At 39.4% G+C, this 20,568-nt stretch overlaps 1 protein-coding gene across 1 annotated transcript in view; it reads right to left on the minus strand.

Moving 5' to 3' along the window:
• The window catches only part of PREP (prolyl endopeptidase), a gene marked incomplete at its 3' end in the record, with an annotated part of 111,990 nt that overhangs the window by 61,742 nt on the left and 29,680 nt on the right, over window positions 1–20,568 (minus strand). The window contains exon 7 of the mRNA XM_081998392.1: window positions 19,467–19,572. Coding sequence (XP_081854518.1) covers window positions 19,467–19,572 — 106 coding nt within the window. The remainder of the gene's footprint in view (window positions 1–19,466; window positions 19,573–20,568) is intronic.

Here is a 20,568-nt window from a genome sequence, read left to right on the forward strand (position 1 = left end):
AATACTCCGCTTGCTCGCAAGGTCTCGCTCTAAGCCAGGCAGCTACGCAAAAGAACTCTGCATTTTTTGGTCTCTTTCTTCTTCACAGCCACAAATACGTAATTAAGTGTCTCACTCCGGTCTCCAAAGGCAAGAGACATTTTTCAAACAATGTGGACTTTCTTTGAAAGTAAGCCTTAATCTCTTGGGACCTGGCTTCACTTAGGAACGTCTCGGGGAAGGAATACTGGAAAGGAGATATTAAGATGTCCCTGAAAAGAATGCAACTTTGTTGCGTTTGTACTGAGATGGCTCTCAGTACCACTCATCCTGCAGATGATGGATGATGGCTACTCAAAGATCATGGAATGTTCATGTATTTGCAATTTAAAAAATAAATAAATGAAAGGGAGCAATATTTATTCCTTTGAGTTAAAAAGTTCAGACTTGTCAAGATATATCAAAGATTAGCCCAGAAGAAAGAAATCAAGCACTTTTATGAGCAGAAGTTTCTCCATCAGTTTCAAGGCTTCTATTTTACTTCCATTTGGATGATCACTCAAAAGATAGGAGAAGAGAATGTATGTGCTTGGTTTGAGAGAGTTATAGCTTATGTCCTCATGCAGCAGAACACAGCAACAGAAAAACAGGAACCAAAGGTGAGCTCTCTCTCTCACAGCACGCCTTCTCTAATATACACAAAGAAAAGCACAAATACATATTCCAAAAAATAACTTCATTGTGAATACTATTTATAAATGTAATGTCCAGTCAGACACTAACAGCAGGAAGATCTCCTTGCTTAAATTAATAGGAAGCTATTTAATTTTATTGCTAATGATTTGCCTCTAATTAAAAAAAAGACAGTCTCTGGAATTGCCATTTAAGGGATATGAAACTGTTTTCTTAAAGTAAACACTCTATTGTTGAGGCTCCCACATATTTTCCAAGACGGAACTGATTTTTTTCCTCCCTGTTTATTAGGGAACTAGAATATAATGGCCTTGTTTCAATACTGATTTTTGAAAGTTTGGGGTTTTTTTAAAGTTACTTCAGCCACAGAAAGTCTTTCAAAACCAGAAGAGTACTCTCCCTCGCACCACATTCCACTTTCTAGCTGATGTCTACTGTTTCCTCACTATCCTTTTTCTCTTGCTCATTTTCATTAAAAAGGTTTTGATCCACTTTTTCAGGCTATGCAGCACATACTGACTCATCTCTTTGATGTTACTGTATGTTCATTGCTTCTGACTTGTTTTATTTTTTTTTTAAAGAGCGCCTTATAAATCGCAAGACTAAACTAAAATACAGAAGGCCAGACAAACCTATATTCAACAGGAAGTGGAAAAACATCACCTTTGTTTTTCCACCTGCCCTCAAGCCACAGACATGCTTTCTTCAGTGTGGGGCAAAAAAAGAACAACCTTCTAAACAAAGGCACAAAATAAAAATTTTTATGGCTGATAACCCTTCTGTTAAATTCCTTCTTGCAACCTGTCTCTGCCAGTCTAGTATAAAGCAGTTCCAGCTGACAATGACTAAGCAACCAGCAAGCTGTGAACTTCAGTTTTTGCTCAATTTTTATTGCATCTTTCCAGGCCAGTGGTTCTCAAATATCTTACGCTAGCTCCTTTTCCCGTACACATGTCCTCCCACCACCTCCTGCTGTTCCCACCAGACACAAACTGCCAATCTCCAAGCAGCCCGGTACCCAAGCATTACTGCCCCTACCACTGTCCTCTCTCCCCAAACACCTTGTACCTCTAACTTATACAAACCTGTGTTTAGCTTCTAGCTAGTGCAATCCCTTCCAATCCAACAACCCAGTCTGTGCTTTCCAACTAGCCATCCCTCTCAACTTTTTGCATTCCAGAAGTCACAGCAGCCTTTCACAGCTTCTATGTGCCCAGAGGTTGGAATGAGAAGTACCTCTTCCCCATGCTGCCTTATACCCCTCCTTTTTCCCTCTGTCCTCATGCTTCAGCTCCCCCAGGAAAAGGAAAGTGGGCTTTGCCCAGAGCTCCGAGTCAGTGACTCATAAATCTGCTCTATGGTGGTCACAACAGGAAGGTGCTAATTTTTTTTTAATTAGGCTTCCCAGCTGCTACCATAATACAAAATAAAGAAAAAGGTCAGTATTAAGAACAACTCCAACAAGACCAATCGGCCATGTCATGTTCATTTAAGTTCATAGCAAAGGCTGATTGAAGAGCTTTCATTTATTTCTTGTTACACACCAACAGATTTGCACTAAATCCCCTCTTCCCTGCACCAAACCACATATTCAAAAGAATAAATAATCAAGGCTGACAATCTAATCTAGAAGAAACAATCTCATTTCTCAAGAAAAGGGAAAAACAAAATTATTACCAGAAACAGTAAGAGACATGCTACAGAAAAAGCACTGTTGTTTTTTTGTTTGGTTTGGGTTTTTTTTGTGATTTTTTTTCCCCTCTCATTTGTTTTTTGCATTGTCTTGTTTTTGTACGGTGTACAACAAGGTTTGCTAATGTATAATTGCTTGACTACTGTGTATCCAGCTGTTTGGCTAATATGAGGCATTTTCAGGTATACAAAGAACAACCGTTAAGCAAAGTGACTAATGAGAGAAGTTTTCTTGTTTGACTGGTTCAAACATACAAGCAAATTTGAGTGCTGTCTGTATTTTGGAAGACAAGTTTGATAAAATAGCTACTAAAAAAATTGTGCCTTACAATGCTCAGCTACTGGGAAAAATGTGTGTGTGTGTTTTTTAAAGAAATACTTCGCATTAGATCACTTCTAAACATTTGTTATAAGAGTCAAGGCTTGAAAATCCTACTTGCAGTTTGGCAAGGCAAGTAGGGGAATCCAGAGTCTTGAATGAGGGATAACCTTCTGGACATGAACCCACAGTGCTGTCCCTCCTGACACAGCTGTTACACCTCTGCTATTGAAATTTCATAAAGCAAAATTAAACTGTATTGGTTCAGTAGCTGACAAAGAGTAGTGAAATCCTGACAAGAAGCCCATCATTTTAATTTTCCCTAATCTTTCTAAACCCCACCCCATAAGCAACCGAAGAGGTAAACATGAAGGCAAAAGCCCCCATATCCACAACTACTTGAAGCAGAGTATAGCAAGGGAGTTCCCCCAAAAGCTTAAAGAACAGCCCAGCTGTTCTTCTCCAGTGGTGTGTTCTCCCGGTATTGTCTTGACACAATATTGTGAATTATGATCACAGGTATCTAGTCTTGAGGAATGGAGTATTTGCAAAACACTTTGATATGAGATAATAAAAGCCTTTTTTTAAAGTGTTTTAAGTTAGTTGTAAACTGTGGTGGGTTGACCTTGGCTGGATGCCAGGTGCCACCAAGCCACTCCATCACTCCCTTCCCCAGGAGGACAGGAGGGAGAAATTAGCACGGAAAAAAACCCCCAAAAACGAAACACATGGGTCAAGATAAAGGCAGTTTAATAAGCAGAAAGCAGAGGCCACACACAGAAGCAACAGAAAGCAAAAGATTTACTCTCTACTTCCGATCAGCAGGTGATGTTCAGCCACTTCCCGGGAAGCAGGGCCTCAGTACGCATAGCGGTCACTCCGGAACACAAACATCAGAAAACAAATGCCCCCCTGCCCCTTTCTCTTAGCTTTTTTTCTGGGCTGACATCATATGGTATGGAATATCCCTTTGGCCAGTTTGGGTCAGCTGTCCTGGCTGTGTCTCCTCCCAAGATCTTGCCACCCCCAGCCTACTGGTGGGGGGAAAGGTTGCAGATAGAGCCTTGGTGCTGTGCGAGCACTGCCCAGCAGTAGCCAAAATACTGGTGTGTTATCAACACCGTTCTAACTACTAATGCAAAGCACAGCACTATGAGGGCTGCTGTGGGGAAAATTAACTCCATCTCAGCCAGACCAAATACATAACCATAAAATTCCAATTGGTAAATTTGGTCATTTCTAACATGAAGAGTTTTGTGGTAAAAACTAAGCCGCAAACTGGGTTAATCTGGTGGGATTCACAAGATGCATGTGGAAATAATATCCCCCAAACCTCTTATCTTTTCAGACTAATTTAAAATTCTCATAAAATATAGCTATGTATTTGTCATGTTACTTATCACAGTGATTTTCTATTCTAAAAAGGAGCATTCTTGGCACAAATAACTCACAATGGCCCCCTTAAAAACCTAGCAAACAACCTGACTATTTGAAGAGGAAAATGACTCAGTTTGTATATGGTATAAAGATTGTGAAGGGGGGAAGGGAAGCATGAAGAACATATTAGCTAACCTGGAAGTAGAAAAGATGCTCAGATGCTCCCTGTAACATTCATGGTAAGAAACAGAAACACTGCTGTGTAGATTATCTTCCGCGGAAAACAAACTAACAAGGGTTATTACGGAAGATTGTACTGCAAGTTCAATTAATCTATGGCTGTTGACCACTCAAAATATCATGAGTAATCACATATAGTAAAGGGGGAAGGGCTATGTGACACACTTAAAAGTTTCAACTGTAGAAATAAGCAAGCCAAATCCTTTACATTTCTTAAACATTTAGAAATAGCCTACTTCCATTTATTAGATGTGACTTCTACTCAGAGTCAAGATCGTTTCCTGCCCAACATAGGGCAAGTTAACTTCCACTGGTCCACAGCCACTGAAACATATCAAGAATCAATGAATGCTCAAGATACAAATGACCTCAGTACAGCAGAATTAATAAAATGTCATGCTTGCACAGTCGTCAGTATCATTATCTGCTCACTTATAATTTAAAGGGAGCACATACAAAAAGAAGCCACAACTCATACTGTGCAGGAAGTTAATGAAATGCATTAACTCCGATTACTAAAGCAATAATGAAGTGGCAAATATTGGGCAAACCATGTTTCACAAAAAGATAACTTGTGAGTTAAGTCAGAGTTTCCCTCTACACTAAAGCAATTTACTATGGGTTGGTTGTCACCTAGAATACTGTACAGAAATGCACAGAAGTGACAGAGGTCCCAGCAGATGATTTCCACAAGGAACATGTTTTCCCCGAGTACCTAAAATGTCACTTTTTTGATTCTGATTTGATTAAAATATGTATCATATCTAAGCTAAGAAGCTCAGCTAAAGGCAAAGTATGGAGTGAATACAGATTCTCATCCAAAGAGACAAGATCCACAGTCAAAGCAAAGACAGTATGTATTCTCCACACTATGCCATTATGGGAAAAACACCACCTCCTTGCATATTTCATGATACCTCAGAAAGGTAGCTACCTATTGAACATGGACTGCCTACATCCCATGTAGTTTCAATCTTGTCCCTCTCACCTCAACACTACCTATTTCCTAATTTCAGTAGCTCACTAAGCAGGTTATCATGCATTCTCTTCCGTAGGCCCTGTCTCTGAATTTTATAGAATGGAAATGTAGCTCAGGACTACAAGTTGCACGGGGTAGAAAAGAATCTGAAAGATAAATACTGAAATATTTCAGTGTTGTAATGTCCAGAACCTGTTACAGATCTATCCAATATGGGACAAAACATGGAAATACACATCATGTTCCTTATTTGTAAAGCCCCATACAGTAATCCTTCTTCACTAGCAAGATGACTGAAGATGACTTCCATTCTTGCAAATGGAAGCATCACGTTCTGTGAAAAAATGGAAATTATATAAAACAAAAAAGATAACTAAAGGTAAGTGAGCTAAAAACCTAAGTGAGGCACCCTGAAACAACAAAGCATTTTGATTTAGCATCACCGCCTACCAGACTCTTAGTCAGAAAACAAGACCAGTGGGGTAAAGAAAAGCTTAAAGGAGCTGCAAAAAAGCCCAACACCATCTGGGATGAGACACAGAGGAAGAGATACAATATTACACTGCTGCTTTGGAAAGCAAGGCTTTGTTCCTACTACTTACAGATTGTTAGAAAAAAGGGGTGAACTTTTTATTTCTTTCTATTCCAGTTCTTGCCGATTCTTGTGGGACAACTGGATCTCCCCTTTCAGCCTCTAACATAGAAAAGCTGCAGCTTTACTTATTTATTTGTATTGTCTAGATATCCAATAAAAAAAAGGATCGGTACATAATTGAGCATAAATATGGAAAAAGATCACAATTTAAGGAGAGAAAAATGGGTTTACAGCTTTGTTTTTTCAACTGAATATGCTTATCCTGTTGCATTAATCTTTTCAAAACAGCTAGAAACTAATTAATTTAATTAGAAATTAAAAGGGAAATATTTTTCTTGGTATAAAAACATGCTACATGTAAATAAAAGTAAAAAGGGAAGACTACGCATTCCTTCCATCTGCTGTGGAAAGACATATCTGAACTGTTATGGGCTATATTGTGGTGCTTAATAATTCTCATAGTAGCTGACTCATGCCTGAATTCACAGTCATCTTCTGAGTTCTCTCAGGTAGATATTTGATAAGTGTTTTTCATTTCCACACATGAAACATACTATTTCATTTTGCATTCCTGTTTCTTCTTTCTTTTCTCGAGATGGATCCTCACTCTGCCCCACTTTTCCACTCTATCCTGCAAATTTAAGCAAAATAATTCAACCAGATACTGTGTTGTTTGAGCAAAAATTATTTTTTTGTCTTTCAGAGCAACAAAAAAAAACTTTACTCTGAGCAAGCATGTCTCAACATATAGGTTTAAAAAAATTCCAAAAGATTGTACCACGTTTCTAATATACACTAAGTTAGAAACAAATCTCACAAATGAGCTAACCAACCTTAATTCTAACAACTCTTCGTAAGTACAGCACATTTACTCTGCAATGTAAAACTGCAATGTAACTTTCTAAACTATGACTTTACAATATAAATAAATTCAGAACTATGGGAAATCAGTTGATACCAGACTTGAAATTTTCCACAAGAGTATAACCCCCTCCTATATGTCTATCTGTGCGCTGAATTAAGACTAGTTCAGCTAAAACAAACGAACTCCCAAAGATTAATATAATAATAAACATCTACAACATAATCACTGGAAGTGTCTTAGGGAACAGGGGTGTCAGGGGTCTGTTACAGAAGGAGGGGGGGAAGGTGGAGGGAGAGATAACCTAAGTACAGAATTACTACAAGACCACTTATAATACCAGAAAACCAGTTGTGCCCCTTCAATTTTGAGGTGCATGCCATATATTATGTCCTTCTCCTTAATTACCAGCTGTTATTTTTTCTCTCCTCATTACAAAACCATAGTCCTATCTTTTGCATGTTTGGCTGAAGTTTTCTTTGGTCAATCAACTTCAACAACCCAGTAACTAGTTTAATCTATATTACCGTAACAAGGTGTTAAAAAATAAAATAAATAAAAATACAACAGCTATCATCTCCGTTTTCAGGATTATTATATATAATAATAATATATTATATATAATTACATTATATATAATTTATATATAATTATTATATAAAAGTATGTATATTATATATAATATAATTATATATCATTATATAACAATATATTATATACTATATAATATTATATAATAATATTATTATATCTTTCCTCAGCGAGCATCTACAGGATGTAAAGGCATTTTGACTGAAATAATTGGAGCCTGTCCTCTTTCTAATTTAATGTTATTTCACCTCTTCTTTAAGGTGACTAAATTGGAGTTTCATTGTCAAAGCACTCTGTCCTTAAAACATACAAGAAGCATCTATGTCAGGCTAGATGCTAGGCTACCTATAATATTCCAACATTTTCTTTCATTTCTCAATTTCCATCATTCCCTCTTTCCCAGTCAGTGTAATTTCTGAAATAACTAACACTCACTTAAATAATCCTATCCTGCAACTAGTTCTCTTTTTCTTAGATCTTCTTTCACGAGCACCTGTGTCTAATCAGATAATTTTCTCTCTCACCTCATCTTTGTACTTTTTTCAAATGCCACGGAAAGAACGTTCTTCTTTTAATTTCTGAAAGTGGCTTTCAGTTTTGTGGTCTTTCCTTTTTCTTTCCCTCCCTTTATTTTTACCAGCATGTGAACTAACAGCCATGGGCACCCTTTGCCATCAGCACAGAGGTCCAGACCTGTCTAGAGGACTATTTGTATTCCACATGGACTGAATCATCCTGAGGACTCTCATTTCCCACGGACTCTTTCTGCATAACAGCTACAGGGGGAGCACAGGAAGGCAGGAGGCTCAGCCAATAGTCTGAACAGGTAAATTCAGTCCATCATCTCCTTACTTCACCTCCAACACAGAATCTGGCAGTGACCAAATTCCTGCAGTACAGCATCATGTAAGAAAATTCATTAATGACCTCATCCACATTTTGGATCTCACAGCAATCAATGATGCAACTAGCTGGTGGATGACCTTAATGAACACGTGGCTTAGATCAGCTTAGCCTTGTTATTACATATCCAACTTACATCTCAGTTAATAGCCCATTCAAGAAAATGGGCATACAAAACCAGACAGAACTACCTTATTTGTCCACCTTATATAGCCTTTAAATCACACACCACATCAGCTAATACTTCTTTACTAGGATGTTCCAGTGCATTTTCCCAGTTACAGTGGTTGGACCTTATTTCAACTCTGAGAACACACTTGTCTAACACGCTATGAATTGATCTATGACTTAGAGTTGTCACCTCTGAGAAAAGTTAAGAATAGAAAAAAGGTTGTTTAAGGAGCTCTCTAGAAACCTAGCCATACTTATTACTGCTCTTTCTAATCCATGGATTGGTTCTGAAACTGTGCCATCTCGGGTCACCACAATCCCCTGCGATGACAAAGCCCTGCTGAACACTATAACAACCCAAGTAAACAAATGCACAGGAAGGGCACCTCTTGAAAGTCCTCTTAAAAGACTACAAAGCATAAACAGAAATTTGTGTGCAATGAAGAGACAGGTAATTCTCTGAGCACTGGAACTAATGGAACCTGATGTACGGATCTGTATAAAGTCAGTTGATATTTTAACTCAATTTATATTAAGATTCAGCATAAGCAGAGTGTCATCAGAGAATTCACAAAGAAGAGAGCTGTTAGGAATGTCACAGCTGAAGGACAAACTTCCATTGACTTTCATATCTCATACTCCACAGGGGACAGAACCTTGATTGAAAGTGCCTTGAGTCTAACAAGACAAAAATTTCTTCTGAAGGCTTCTCCACACCTCAGGCATCTTATCTGAGTGAATCTTCAAGGTGTAACAAGATCAAGTTTATGCCACAGCCCTTACTTAACAGGCTCTCACCTGTCCCCAGCCACTTGACCTCCCATGCATTCTTGTGATGATTATATCATTGGGACTCCTACCTTTCCATCACAACTGACTGAATTTGGGAGCCAGTGGTTCAAAAAGCAAAGTGGGATTAAGCATCTCTTATTTCCATAGAAAACAGGCCAGAAATAAGGAACGGAAGACATTCATCCATACGCATCCATTAGAGAAACCAATCATTCATCAGCTATTCTAGGTTATCTTACCCTGTACTACTGCTGTACTGTCATCCACCTAAGAAGCAGGGTGAAAGTATCCTTGCAGGCTGACCTAGTAAACAGAACTTTAAACTAGAAACGACAGAGGAGAAAGACATTCTTCAACAAACAAAAAAGGAAGTTGTGGAGTAGGCAAGCCAAGGGTCCAGGTGATAGGAACAGAAGGGACACAATCCACAGAACAGAGCTGAAATGGAATCTCTCCAAGTGTAGGCATGTAAAGAAGGCAGTGCCTGCAGGACAGCCTCATGAAGAAAGCTCTCAAACCTGTACTGGGGAATTGGCATGCTTGGTTGTCTGCCTGAACTGCCTCTACACTGATGCACACAACACAGGGAACAATCAGGAGGAGTTAGAAGTCTGTGTGCAGTTGCCAGGCTATGACCTCATTGGGATCACAGAGATATGGTGGGATAGCTCACAGGACTGGAATGATGTGCTAGATGGATAAAGGCTTTTTAGGAAGGACAGGCTGGGAAGGCAAGGAGGGGAGTTGCCATTTATGCGAAAGAGCAGCTGGAATTCATGGAGCTCTGCCTTGGGACAGGTCAGGAGGCAGTCATGAGCTTATTGGTCAAGATCAGCAGACAGACCAACATGAGTACTACTGTAGTGGGTATGTGCTATAGACTTCCTGATCAGGAAGAAATAGATGATGCCCTCTTCACACAACTGGAAGAAGCCCCATTTTAACCACTGTGGTATCTGCTGGAAGGACAATGCAACAGGGCTCAAGCAATCTAGGAGAACTCTAGAGTGCCTTGATGATAACTTCCCAAGATGATCACTAAGCAAAAGAAAGAAAGGTGCTCTGCTTGACCTGATACTTACAAACAAGAAGAACTGGTGTGCATGTGGAAGTTGCAGGCAGCCTTGGCTGAAGTTTGTTTGGACACAAGTCCCTAGTGGTGTACCACTGGGGTACTGGGGTTGATACTGGAGTCAATACTCTTTTAAGGTCTTCATTAATGACCCGGATGCTGGGAAAGTATGCACCCTTAGCAAGTTTACATATGATACAAAACTGGTGGTAGCAGCTGATAAACCAGATTATTGGGGTGCCATTCAGAGTGATCAGGACAGGCTGGTGACTTGGGCTGAAAGGAATCCCATGCAGTTGAACAGGAGGAAAAATAAAGTCCTGCACCTAGGGAAGAATAACCCCAGGCACAAGTACACACTGGAAGCTGAGTGGCTAGAAAGCAGCTCTGCAGAAAAGGATCTTGGAATCCTGCTGGACAACAAGCTGACAATGAACCACCAATGTTCCCTTGTATCAAAGGCAGCCAACAGCATCCTGTGCTGCATTAAGAAGAATGTTACCAGGTCAAGGGAGGTGATTCCTCCTCTCTACTCAGCACTAATGAGGCCACATCTTGAGTGCTCTATCCAGTTCCAATATCCCCAGTACAAGAAAGGTATAGACTTACTGGAGCAAACCCAGAACTGGAGCAAAGCCACAAAGATGATTAAGGGACTGAAGCATAAATGAGAAGAGGCTGAGGAAGCTCTGACTTTTCAGTCTGGACAGGAGAAGGCTCAGGGTGGATCTTACCGATGTGTATAAATACCTGATTGGAGGGAATACCTGGACTTTAGTAAAGCCTTTGACACAGTCTCCCACAGCATTCTCCTGAAGAAACTGACAGCTCATGGCTTAGACAGGTGTACTCTTCACTGGGTAAAAAACTGGCTGGACAGCTGATCCCAGAGAGTCGTGGTGAATGGCATTAAATCCAGCTGGTGGCTGGTCACAAGCGGTGTTCCCCCCAGGGCTCTTTTTTGGAACCAGTCTTCTTCAGTATCTTTATCGATCATCTGGATGAAGGGATCGAGTGCTCTCTCAGTAAGTTTGCAGACAACATCAAGTTGGCCAGGAGTGTCCTACCCCGTGCTTGAGAGTAGGAAGGCTCTGCAGAGGGATCTGGATAGGCTCAATTGATGCGTGGAGATCAACTGTATGAAGTTTAATGAGGCCAAGTGCTGGGTCCTGCTACAGGCTTGGGGAGGAGTGGCTGGAGAGCTGCCCGTCGGAAAGGGACCTGGAGGTGCTGGTTGACAGCCGGCTGAATATGAGCCGGCAGTGTGCCCAGGTGGCCAAGAAGGCCAACAGCGTCCTGGCCTGTATCAGAAATAGTGTGGCCAGCAGGAGTAGGGAAGTGATTGTACTCGGCACTGGTGAGGCCACACCTTAAATACTGTGTTCAGTTTTGGGCCCCTCACTACAAGAAGGACGTTGAGGTGCTGGAGCGTGTCCAGAGAAGGGAAACAAAGCTGGTAAGGGGTCTGGAGCACAAGTCTTATGAGAAGCGGCTGAGGGAACTGGGGTGGTTCAGTCTGGAGAAGAGGAGGCTGAGGGGAGACCTTATCACTCTCTACAACTACTTGAAAGGGGGTTGTGGTGAGGTGGGTGTTGGTCTCTTCTCCCAAGTAACTAGCGATAGGACAAGAGGAAATGGCTTCAACTTGCGCCAAGGGAGGTTTAGACTAAATATCAGGAAAAAATTTCTTTACTGAGAAGGGGGGGAGGGGGTGTGCGAGTCAAATATTGGAACAGGCTGCCCAGGGAGGTGGTGGAGTCACCATCACTGGAAGTATTTCAAAAAACATGTGGTACTTCAGGATATGGTTTAGTGGGTATGGTGGTGTTGGGTTGGTGGCTGGACTTGATGATCTTAAAGGCCTTTTCTAACCTTAATAATTCTGTAATAAAGGAGAGTGAGCCAGACTTTTCTCAATAGTGCACACTGACAGGACAAGAGGCAATGGGCACGAAAAAATACGGAATTAAATCAGAACACAAAAAAACACTTTTTAATGTGGGGTGGTCAAACACCGGCACCAGGTTGCTCAGAGAGGTTGCGAAAACACTTTTTAATGTGGAGTGGTCAAACACCGGCACCAGGTTGCTCAGAGAGGTTGCGGAGAATATCTGTAGAGATATTCAAAACCAAATCAGACATGGTCCTGGGCAACCCATTCTAGCTCACCCTGCTTGAGCAAAGGAGGTGGACTAGATGATCTCAAGAGGTCCTTTCCAACCTAAACAATTCGGTACCTCATAAATTAGTGCTTGGTGAAAGAAATCAAACATGCACATAGAGAAAGGAGAGATGGAGACCCTCTTTTAAGTTTACCTCCCTGTTTCCTTAAGACAACTTTTTGATAGAAATTCTTACAGTTATTACCATCATACTAATATTCACGCAGGCAAACTGCAACTGTATTGCTTCCTTTCCTTACTTCTGTCCATCACCCAATATTGCCATCTCCTCAGCTCTTCAACAGTTCAGCTGGAAACATGTCACAAGAAGAAGTCTACGCTCAGTGCCAGGTAATTCACATCCCTGGTTGTAGAACAAATTGTGAAATCAACCTGGTTATATATATACATAAATATATGAAAAGAGAGGTGGGGCACAAGTCTGAAGCACTGCTCTGTGACTTCTGCACTATTTAACTGCTAGCCCACCCCTCATCGCATTTGTAGTCTGTGCCAATTAGCAGACAGTAAGCAGTCACAGTTTGGGGGACAGTATTTGCCAAAAATCATCCCCAACAGGCAACTTGGACATAGTTATGTTATCTTGGACAAAGAGAGGTTTGACACACAGAGGTGAGCTAGCATGTGCATCTCTGCTTCAGTGTCAGAGTACAGGCTACGGCCAACCTGCTACTGTATAGACATAGCCCCTGACTTACACAGGCAGCGTACCCCATCCCTATGATGAAGCAGTGTGAAGCATGTTCAGGCTTCCATCAGCCAAAAGATCTGAAGGGCTCAGGACTTCCAGCAGGGCGATGGTACTGAGAAGAACTTAAGTACAAACTATGGCTACATTACTCCTTTCCCACTTTTGGTTGCAAATTCTGTGCCAAGTCTCTGTTTCAGCAACAGCAAAAGGGAGTAGAAGAAGTTTTTGACTGGGACCTTCGCAGAGGGGTGCCAAGTATTTCAGATTCATTTTCTCCTTTTCAGGAAATAAAATATAAAAGGTACAGATTATACACTGGTGTAAGATGTAAGCTGCATTTTTGCTGTCTTCAGTTCATTTTTTAACCTGTGAGGATAGCAATAATTAATTGCGCTGCTTGTGTAAGACTTTATCAAGATAAACTATTTATTAATTGCATTTAGAAGTGTTACTAGGATAACTGGAACCCAACTGCTCTGGAAATTGTATTTTTGTCAGTTTTGGAGATCACTACGGATTAAGAGGCACACTATCAAAATGTATCATACTATTCTTTGAAGAGGCCAAATATATTTCCTGGTGTTCTCTCACTGCTTCCTAACATGTGGTGTTTTTCAGCTTGTATTTTCATTTTCTGTAAAACAAGAATGAAGACACTTCGGGATTCGACAAGATCAAATTATAATTATGAACCTTCAAAACACACTAGGTACTGAAAAAGCAGATCATTTGGGTCCAGCTTTGGAAGAGACTATAATTACTGTTTTTTCACTGTTTTAATGAACCAGACTATTAGATCAGGTATGAAATAACAAATGTTAATAAATTCTACCACTGTACACACTATGCAAAGAAGACATCTCTTAACTAATCAAACTCCATGTGGTTAAAATCAATTTAAGATACTCATCTGTCCTACAAAATTAATATCATTCAGGCTTAGGAGAAGGAAAAAAGATTTCTCATTTTATTCAGGGAACGGTGTTGATGACGTGTTATTGCTAAGAGAAATTTCTTTGCCCAGTCTTCACTGAATAGAGCAACTTAGTACTTCTTTTTGGTAAGGCCGAATTGTTTTCAAGAAACTACATTTTTCAATTTGTCACATTCCTATTGACTCATTTAAGGTTTCAGCAGACACTGGATTGTGAACTCTACAGCATTTATTCAGTACCTCTAAAGCAAGTTTTAATCTCAAAGACTGAGTCCTTAGACAACCAAAGTTAAACAAACAAACATCTATTACTGCCACATTAACTATGTCGAGAAATTACGACCATCATCAGTACAGTAACAGTTAAATGCTGAAGTGTGACAATAAAGAAGTCAACTTCAAAGCTGTGAAACGTAGCTCACCATAATAAACAGGGAGGAGGCTAGTCATTTGTCTTTTGAATAATATTAGTCTGAAGGAAACTAACATAGGAGTTACTATCAGCACTGCAAAAATATTCAATAGTTAAAAGACCTGATGCATCTTAGGTAAGAAATAAACCACCAATTTCTCAGGAGTAGGTCAGGACACACTTGGGACCTAGGTCTGATGAAACTTTTCGGTTATATTTTGTTATCTTACACTGATACCCTTCCCACTAACAGTGACATTATCATAGAATCTTTGTGTTGGAAGGGGCCTTTAAAGGTCATCTAGTCCAACTCCCCTGCAATGAGCAGGGACATCTTCAACTAGATCAGGTTGCTCAGAGCCCCATCCAACCTGACCTTGAACATTTCCAGGGACAAGGCACCTACTACCTTCTCTGGGTAACCTCTGCCAGTGTTTCATCACCCTCATTGTACAAAATGTCTTCCTTTTATCTAGTTGACATCTACCCTCTTTTTGTTTAAAACTGTTACCCCTTGTCCTATTACAACAGGCCCTGCTAAAAAGTGTGTCCCCATCTTTCTTGTAAGCCCCCTCAAAGTACTGGAAGGCTGCAGTAAGGTCTCCCCAGAGCCTTCTCTTCTCCAGGTTGAACAACCCCAACTCTCTCAGCCTGTCCTCATAGGAGAGGTGTTCCATCTCTCTGACCATTTTTGTGTCCCTCCCCTGGACCAGCTCCAACAGGTCCATGTCCTTCATGTGCTGAAGACTACACAGCTGGACGCAGGACTCCAAGTAGGGTCTCACCAGAGCAGAGTAGAGGGGCAGAATCACCTCCCTCAACCTGCTGGCCACACTGCTTTTGATGCAGCCTATGATACGGTCGGCCTTCTGGGCTGTGAGCACACATTGACGGCTATGTGCATTATGCAGAATTGTCTAATGCAAACTTTGCCATAGGTATGAAAGAAGACAAACTTATTTAGGGAACATGCACGCACACACACTCACTCTTTCAATGTACCCTGCTATTTTCACCCCTTCTTCTACAAATTTACATCTAATCTACAGATAAAGGAGACTTTCTCATCATCTTCTAGTTTTTGGCTCTTATAGTTCCTAACATGACAGAGACACTTTCGCACTTCCCATCTCCAAGAGTTTCTGCTTTTCCAGAAGCAGAAAGAGTTAATAACAGCGCTCATTTTTAGTTTTCAGAACTCATCTTCTTTGCTTTTGAACCATCAAAATATACACAGGCGTAATTGCACTGATTTTTTTTAACTCAAAATTATCACGTTACTTTTCTTAAATCATTAAATATGGATATTTATCTCCCAGCAAAAGGTAAGTTTCTCTATCTTGGGAATAAACTATTGATCTATAACCATAAGGAACTGCATTTCACAGACATCCCTGAAGTTTTCCCACAGACAACCACCTGGCATTTTGGCGGTTAATACTGAGGCTGCAACACTGAACTTCATAACTTCTTCATAGCCATGTGTTAGCAAGAGCGCCGAATAAACAGTCTTTATCATTGCAACCATTATCTCTAAGAAATAGTAACAGAACTACAGTGAACTCCACAAGGCCATCAGAAGGGAAAGAAATTCACTCTTCGGTGATCACATATCTTGACTATGAGAAAATGTTCTTTTTAATGAAAATTGTTCAACTAAGATTTGATTTCCTCCTGTCAAAGGAAAAGAATGTGCTACTAGGAATGAAAAAAATCAACAAAGGTGCCCCTAAGTTAGTTAGCATGACATTTTGAAATAGTAAGTCACAGATGAGAAAGAGTTATTTGCATTTTTGTGCCATTCTAAGTAACAGAATATTCCTTAACTCAGCATTGTACATGTAGTATTTCAAACTATGCAGTGGTATGTTTACCTTAGGACAGAAAGTATTTTTAAAAAGAGAAGTTCATGATTATATGATTGAAATGTTCTTTTATAAACAATACAGCTTTTTAAAGCTGAAGTCTGAAGTATGTCATTCTATAAATAGGGTTTTGCCATAAGAACTAGAATTTCATCTATTAACTTTCGCTTAGTAGTTTTTACCTCCTCACAGAGAAATATGTGGTATAAGTAATGGATGCTATGTAAAATATTACTGCCTACTACCTTTTGAAAAGGCCTCATTGCCTTTTGTGTTTGATGTCCTCTTAATAAGTCTAAAGAAGTTTGAGACTTGAAAGATCTAAAACATAGAAAGAAAATTCTAAAGAACTAGTGTATTCTTGGACAACCTAGATTAAAAGAGCAAGTAGGGAAGAAAAAAGAGAGTGCCTGAAAATCTAATTATTTATCTATATCACATACCATCTAGGACTCCAGAAAAACACTAGCTATCCTACTTTTCTTTCCTTTATATATTTTATCAAAACTAAGATGAGGCATTCTGAACACTAGAATGGATTTTTTAACAAACAGATAATTGTAAATAGGTCAAGTAAAAAGGCTCAGTTTAAACATTAAACAGTTAAGGAGGAAAATGGCAAGAAGTATCTTAAATTTCACCAAAGGTATGAGGTCTACCCATAAATAAAGTTTGTTCTAGAAGATAGAAGGATAATTTCATGTGTTTTAAAATTACAGATACTTTTCCAAGACACTTGATTCTCTTAACTCTTCATAGTAAGTGGTATGGTTTGATACTTACGTAGACCCTTGTACTGAACACTACATTCTGTAGACAACATAACAAGAGCCAGTATTTTTGTATCTCATGGTTTTAAGAATGTGCTTCTGTTATACACAATTCTCGAAGCATCGTTTAATCTTAACCCATCTGAACATACCTTGAGATATTACTGAGCAGTCAGTACATTTAATTGGAAGTTAAATGCAAGCCTCAAGTCGAGAAACAGACTTGCCGTTAAGCTCCGTTATTCTAGAGCTACTTATTTACTTGTCTAAAAGAGCTTAAATAATGAAATTTGGCATTAATTTCTCCTAACTTCACAAGCAACCTCTTCCACGCTTGCTGTCCCAGAAAATTACAAGGTGAACCGAAATTACACCTCTCCTGGTCTAGGTTAATAGAGCCAAAACTTAAGCCTAAATACATTACTGCTTGTTCAACTTAATGCCTCTGGCCACCAAAGGCTGAAGGACCAGCAGTTCAGGGTGTTTACATTTGCAAGGACGATGAACTCTAGGAAACACCTCGGATGTTTACTGTTAGGTCTGTGCTTACTAACATGGAGGTAGAAAGACATGGGTAAAGATAAGAGTCTTTGTACTGAAAATACATTTGGCAACTTAGTGAGACAGAAATAGAGTTCCTAAGTTTATAAGCAAATGGTTACAGCTAGATCTTTCCTTTTATAGACAAAAAGGGAGAATTTGGAGGGATGGAACAACTCCCACCCAACAACAAACAAATAGGAAGGCAAGTTGAAGACTGGCTCAGTGAAAAAACTTTTTAAAGAAGCATTTCCAAGTCCGGGAAAGGTTAAATTGTAGGTTTACCTTATACCAGGTAGTATAAAATAGAAGCTTCATTATCTCATCCATGTTCTTTCAAGGCTCGATGCTACTATTCTCTTCAAGGTTGTCCAGTGTATCTATAAATGGGAGGGTGAATATGGGAGGAGAGCTATGCTTTTTATGTATTCTTTCTCTAGCTGGAAACTGTCAACTTGAATGACATTGCAATTTATCATTTACAAAAATCCTTCACTGTACTGAACAGTTTTATCTACACAATTTTATGTTTTTAATAAAGTTGCATGGAAAGCATCTGTAATAGCTTTGATTAGGCCTACCATTATCTACATTCAAGAGGACATTAAACAACTACTCCATTGTCCAAAACAAGTTTAGAAGTAATTAAGAAACGTTCTTTATAAAAGGAGGGACTGACATGCCCACAAAACAAAATTAATAATCCCTCAGGAAGGAGTATAAAACTGTTAACTATCATCACTAATACTTAACTCACCGAAATGCAAAATATTATACTAAGACTTGTTGATGAACTAAGGAAAGACCACACAACCACATAGTATAATGAAGACAGGGAGAAACATAACTATACAGCCTGTATTGCAGAGCTGCTATCAGTACTAATCAAGTTCAGAAGCCTCAGATATTCTGTTTACGAGCAAGAGAACAAGTTTCTTGAGATCCAATATTTAACAAGGAGCTAATGTAGTATTTATTCTGTTTCTGAAGTTTTTGAAGACGGAAAAAGAGCTAGGTTGTGTTCTATGCAAAGCACATACTGAGGAAGAGATTTCAATAATCCAGTACTCTGGAAATACAAAATCACTCGTGAGTAAAACAACTAAGTATGCCAACCATCAACAACAGCCATATGGAACAAAGTACCATACTTTTAGCCCATTCCACTGAGGCTAAAAAGCCAAATACACAAAAGCCAAAGGGTAATCCAACTAGAAGGCAAGGAAGTAGCATTTAATGAATGTGTATTTGAAATATGGGTAGATACTTCTACTGTAATAATAATGATGCTACAAACCAAAATTACATTACTAAAAAATTAGAGGATTTTTGTTCATTTCCTAGTACTATGTGAAGAAAAAAAGTGCTACCTATAAACCAAGTACTTTTTTCAAAAAAGGGAGATCAGCACTTGAAGGGAGACACATGAATTTTTAAAACATAAAAAAAAACCAAAAAAACATGGAAAAGTACTAGTGGTGTAGAAAGAAATGCAGTGGTAAGGCTGCTTATATTATCTCAATTTTTCCTTGCGACCTTTTAAACAAACTACAGAACTAAGAGTGGAGTTTTCCATCTGCTGACACATAACAGAAAATGGAATGCTAGCAGAAGCAGTGCGTATTTTATCATAATCTCTGCATTAGAAAAAAAGAGAGGAGGTTAAGCACTACACATATTTAAATATATATATTTAAACATAAAATATTTCAAATCTTATGTTGTCTTAAAATAAAGCAAAACTTACAAAGCAAGTTTTTTGGTGTTTTTTTGTTTGTTTGTTGTTTGGTTGGGTTTTACACATACCTGATATACCCTGAGACTCTGTCTGTAGATCACAGTACCACAGCCTGTTCACTGGATCACACCCTTCTCGAATAGACAGCAAGACGTATCGACCATCATCTGATACCTATAGGAAGTTACAGAAAAATCGAAGACAATTCATCCTCCAGAAAAAAAAAAAAATCCAACTTAAAAAGTTAGTCCCTAAACCCCTAGCAAAAAATTAATTGATGCTACAGTTAGCTGAGTGAACAGACATGTATGGAATATGACAACTCACCAAGAACCCACACTCATTGCATACATGAACAAATAACATAAGTATAGTCTGCTGACATTTCAGGAGGTAAAAACCAAACAGCATTATCTGTTTCTTTCCACCATGAATGAAAAAAATAAAGTTTATGATTATTATAAGTATTCCAGCTAAAATGGTGTCTAAATGAGTCAGGGTGGATAGCTGCTCCACCACGGACATCCATGGGCTGCAGAAGGACAACCTGCTTCAACACTGTCTCCTCCATAGGCTGCAGGAGAATCTCTGCTCTGGCACCTGGAGCACCTTTTCCCGCTCCTTCACTGACTACGGTGTCTGCAGAGTGGTTTCTCTCACATATTCTCACTCTTCTCTGACAACTGTTGTGAAGTGGGTTTTTGCCCTTTCTTAAATATATTATCACAGAAGTGCTACCAGCATTGCTAATGGACTTGGCTTTGGGCAACAGCAGGTCCGTCAGAGCCAGTTGGCATTGGCTCTGTCTGACATGCCTCTTCTCACAGAAGCCACCCCTGCAGGCCTCCAGGTACCAAATCCTCGTCACATAAACCCAATACAACAAATAATGTACAGCACTAACCTGTACAGCACTGACATTTCAGTAACTATGAATGGACTTAGTATAAATAGTCCAAAACTACAACCTGCTGGCAAGAAGGGAAACAAACACACACACCCCCAAAACACAAGCCATATGAAAAATATCTCACAGTCAACACCTTCAACATGGACAAGTTTAATTGAATCCACTATGTTGAATATAAAGCACTGTTTAATCCTGTGGCTAAATGAATTGCCAGGCTCCTACTGAACTACAGTACTCAAAAAGAACCCTCCTACATCAAT

This window comes from Phaethon aethereus, assembly GCF_964289735.1.
Source record: "Phaethon aethereus genome assembly, chromosome: 3".
In the NCBI taxonomy this organism is placed as follows: Eukaryota; Metazoa; Chordata; class Aves; order Phaethontiformes; family Phaethontidae; genus Phaethon; species Phaethon aethereus.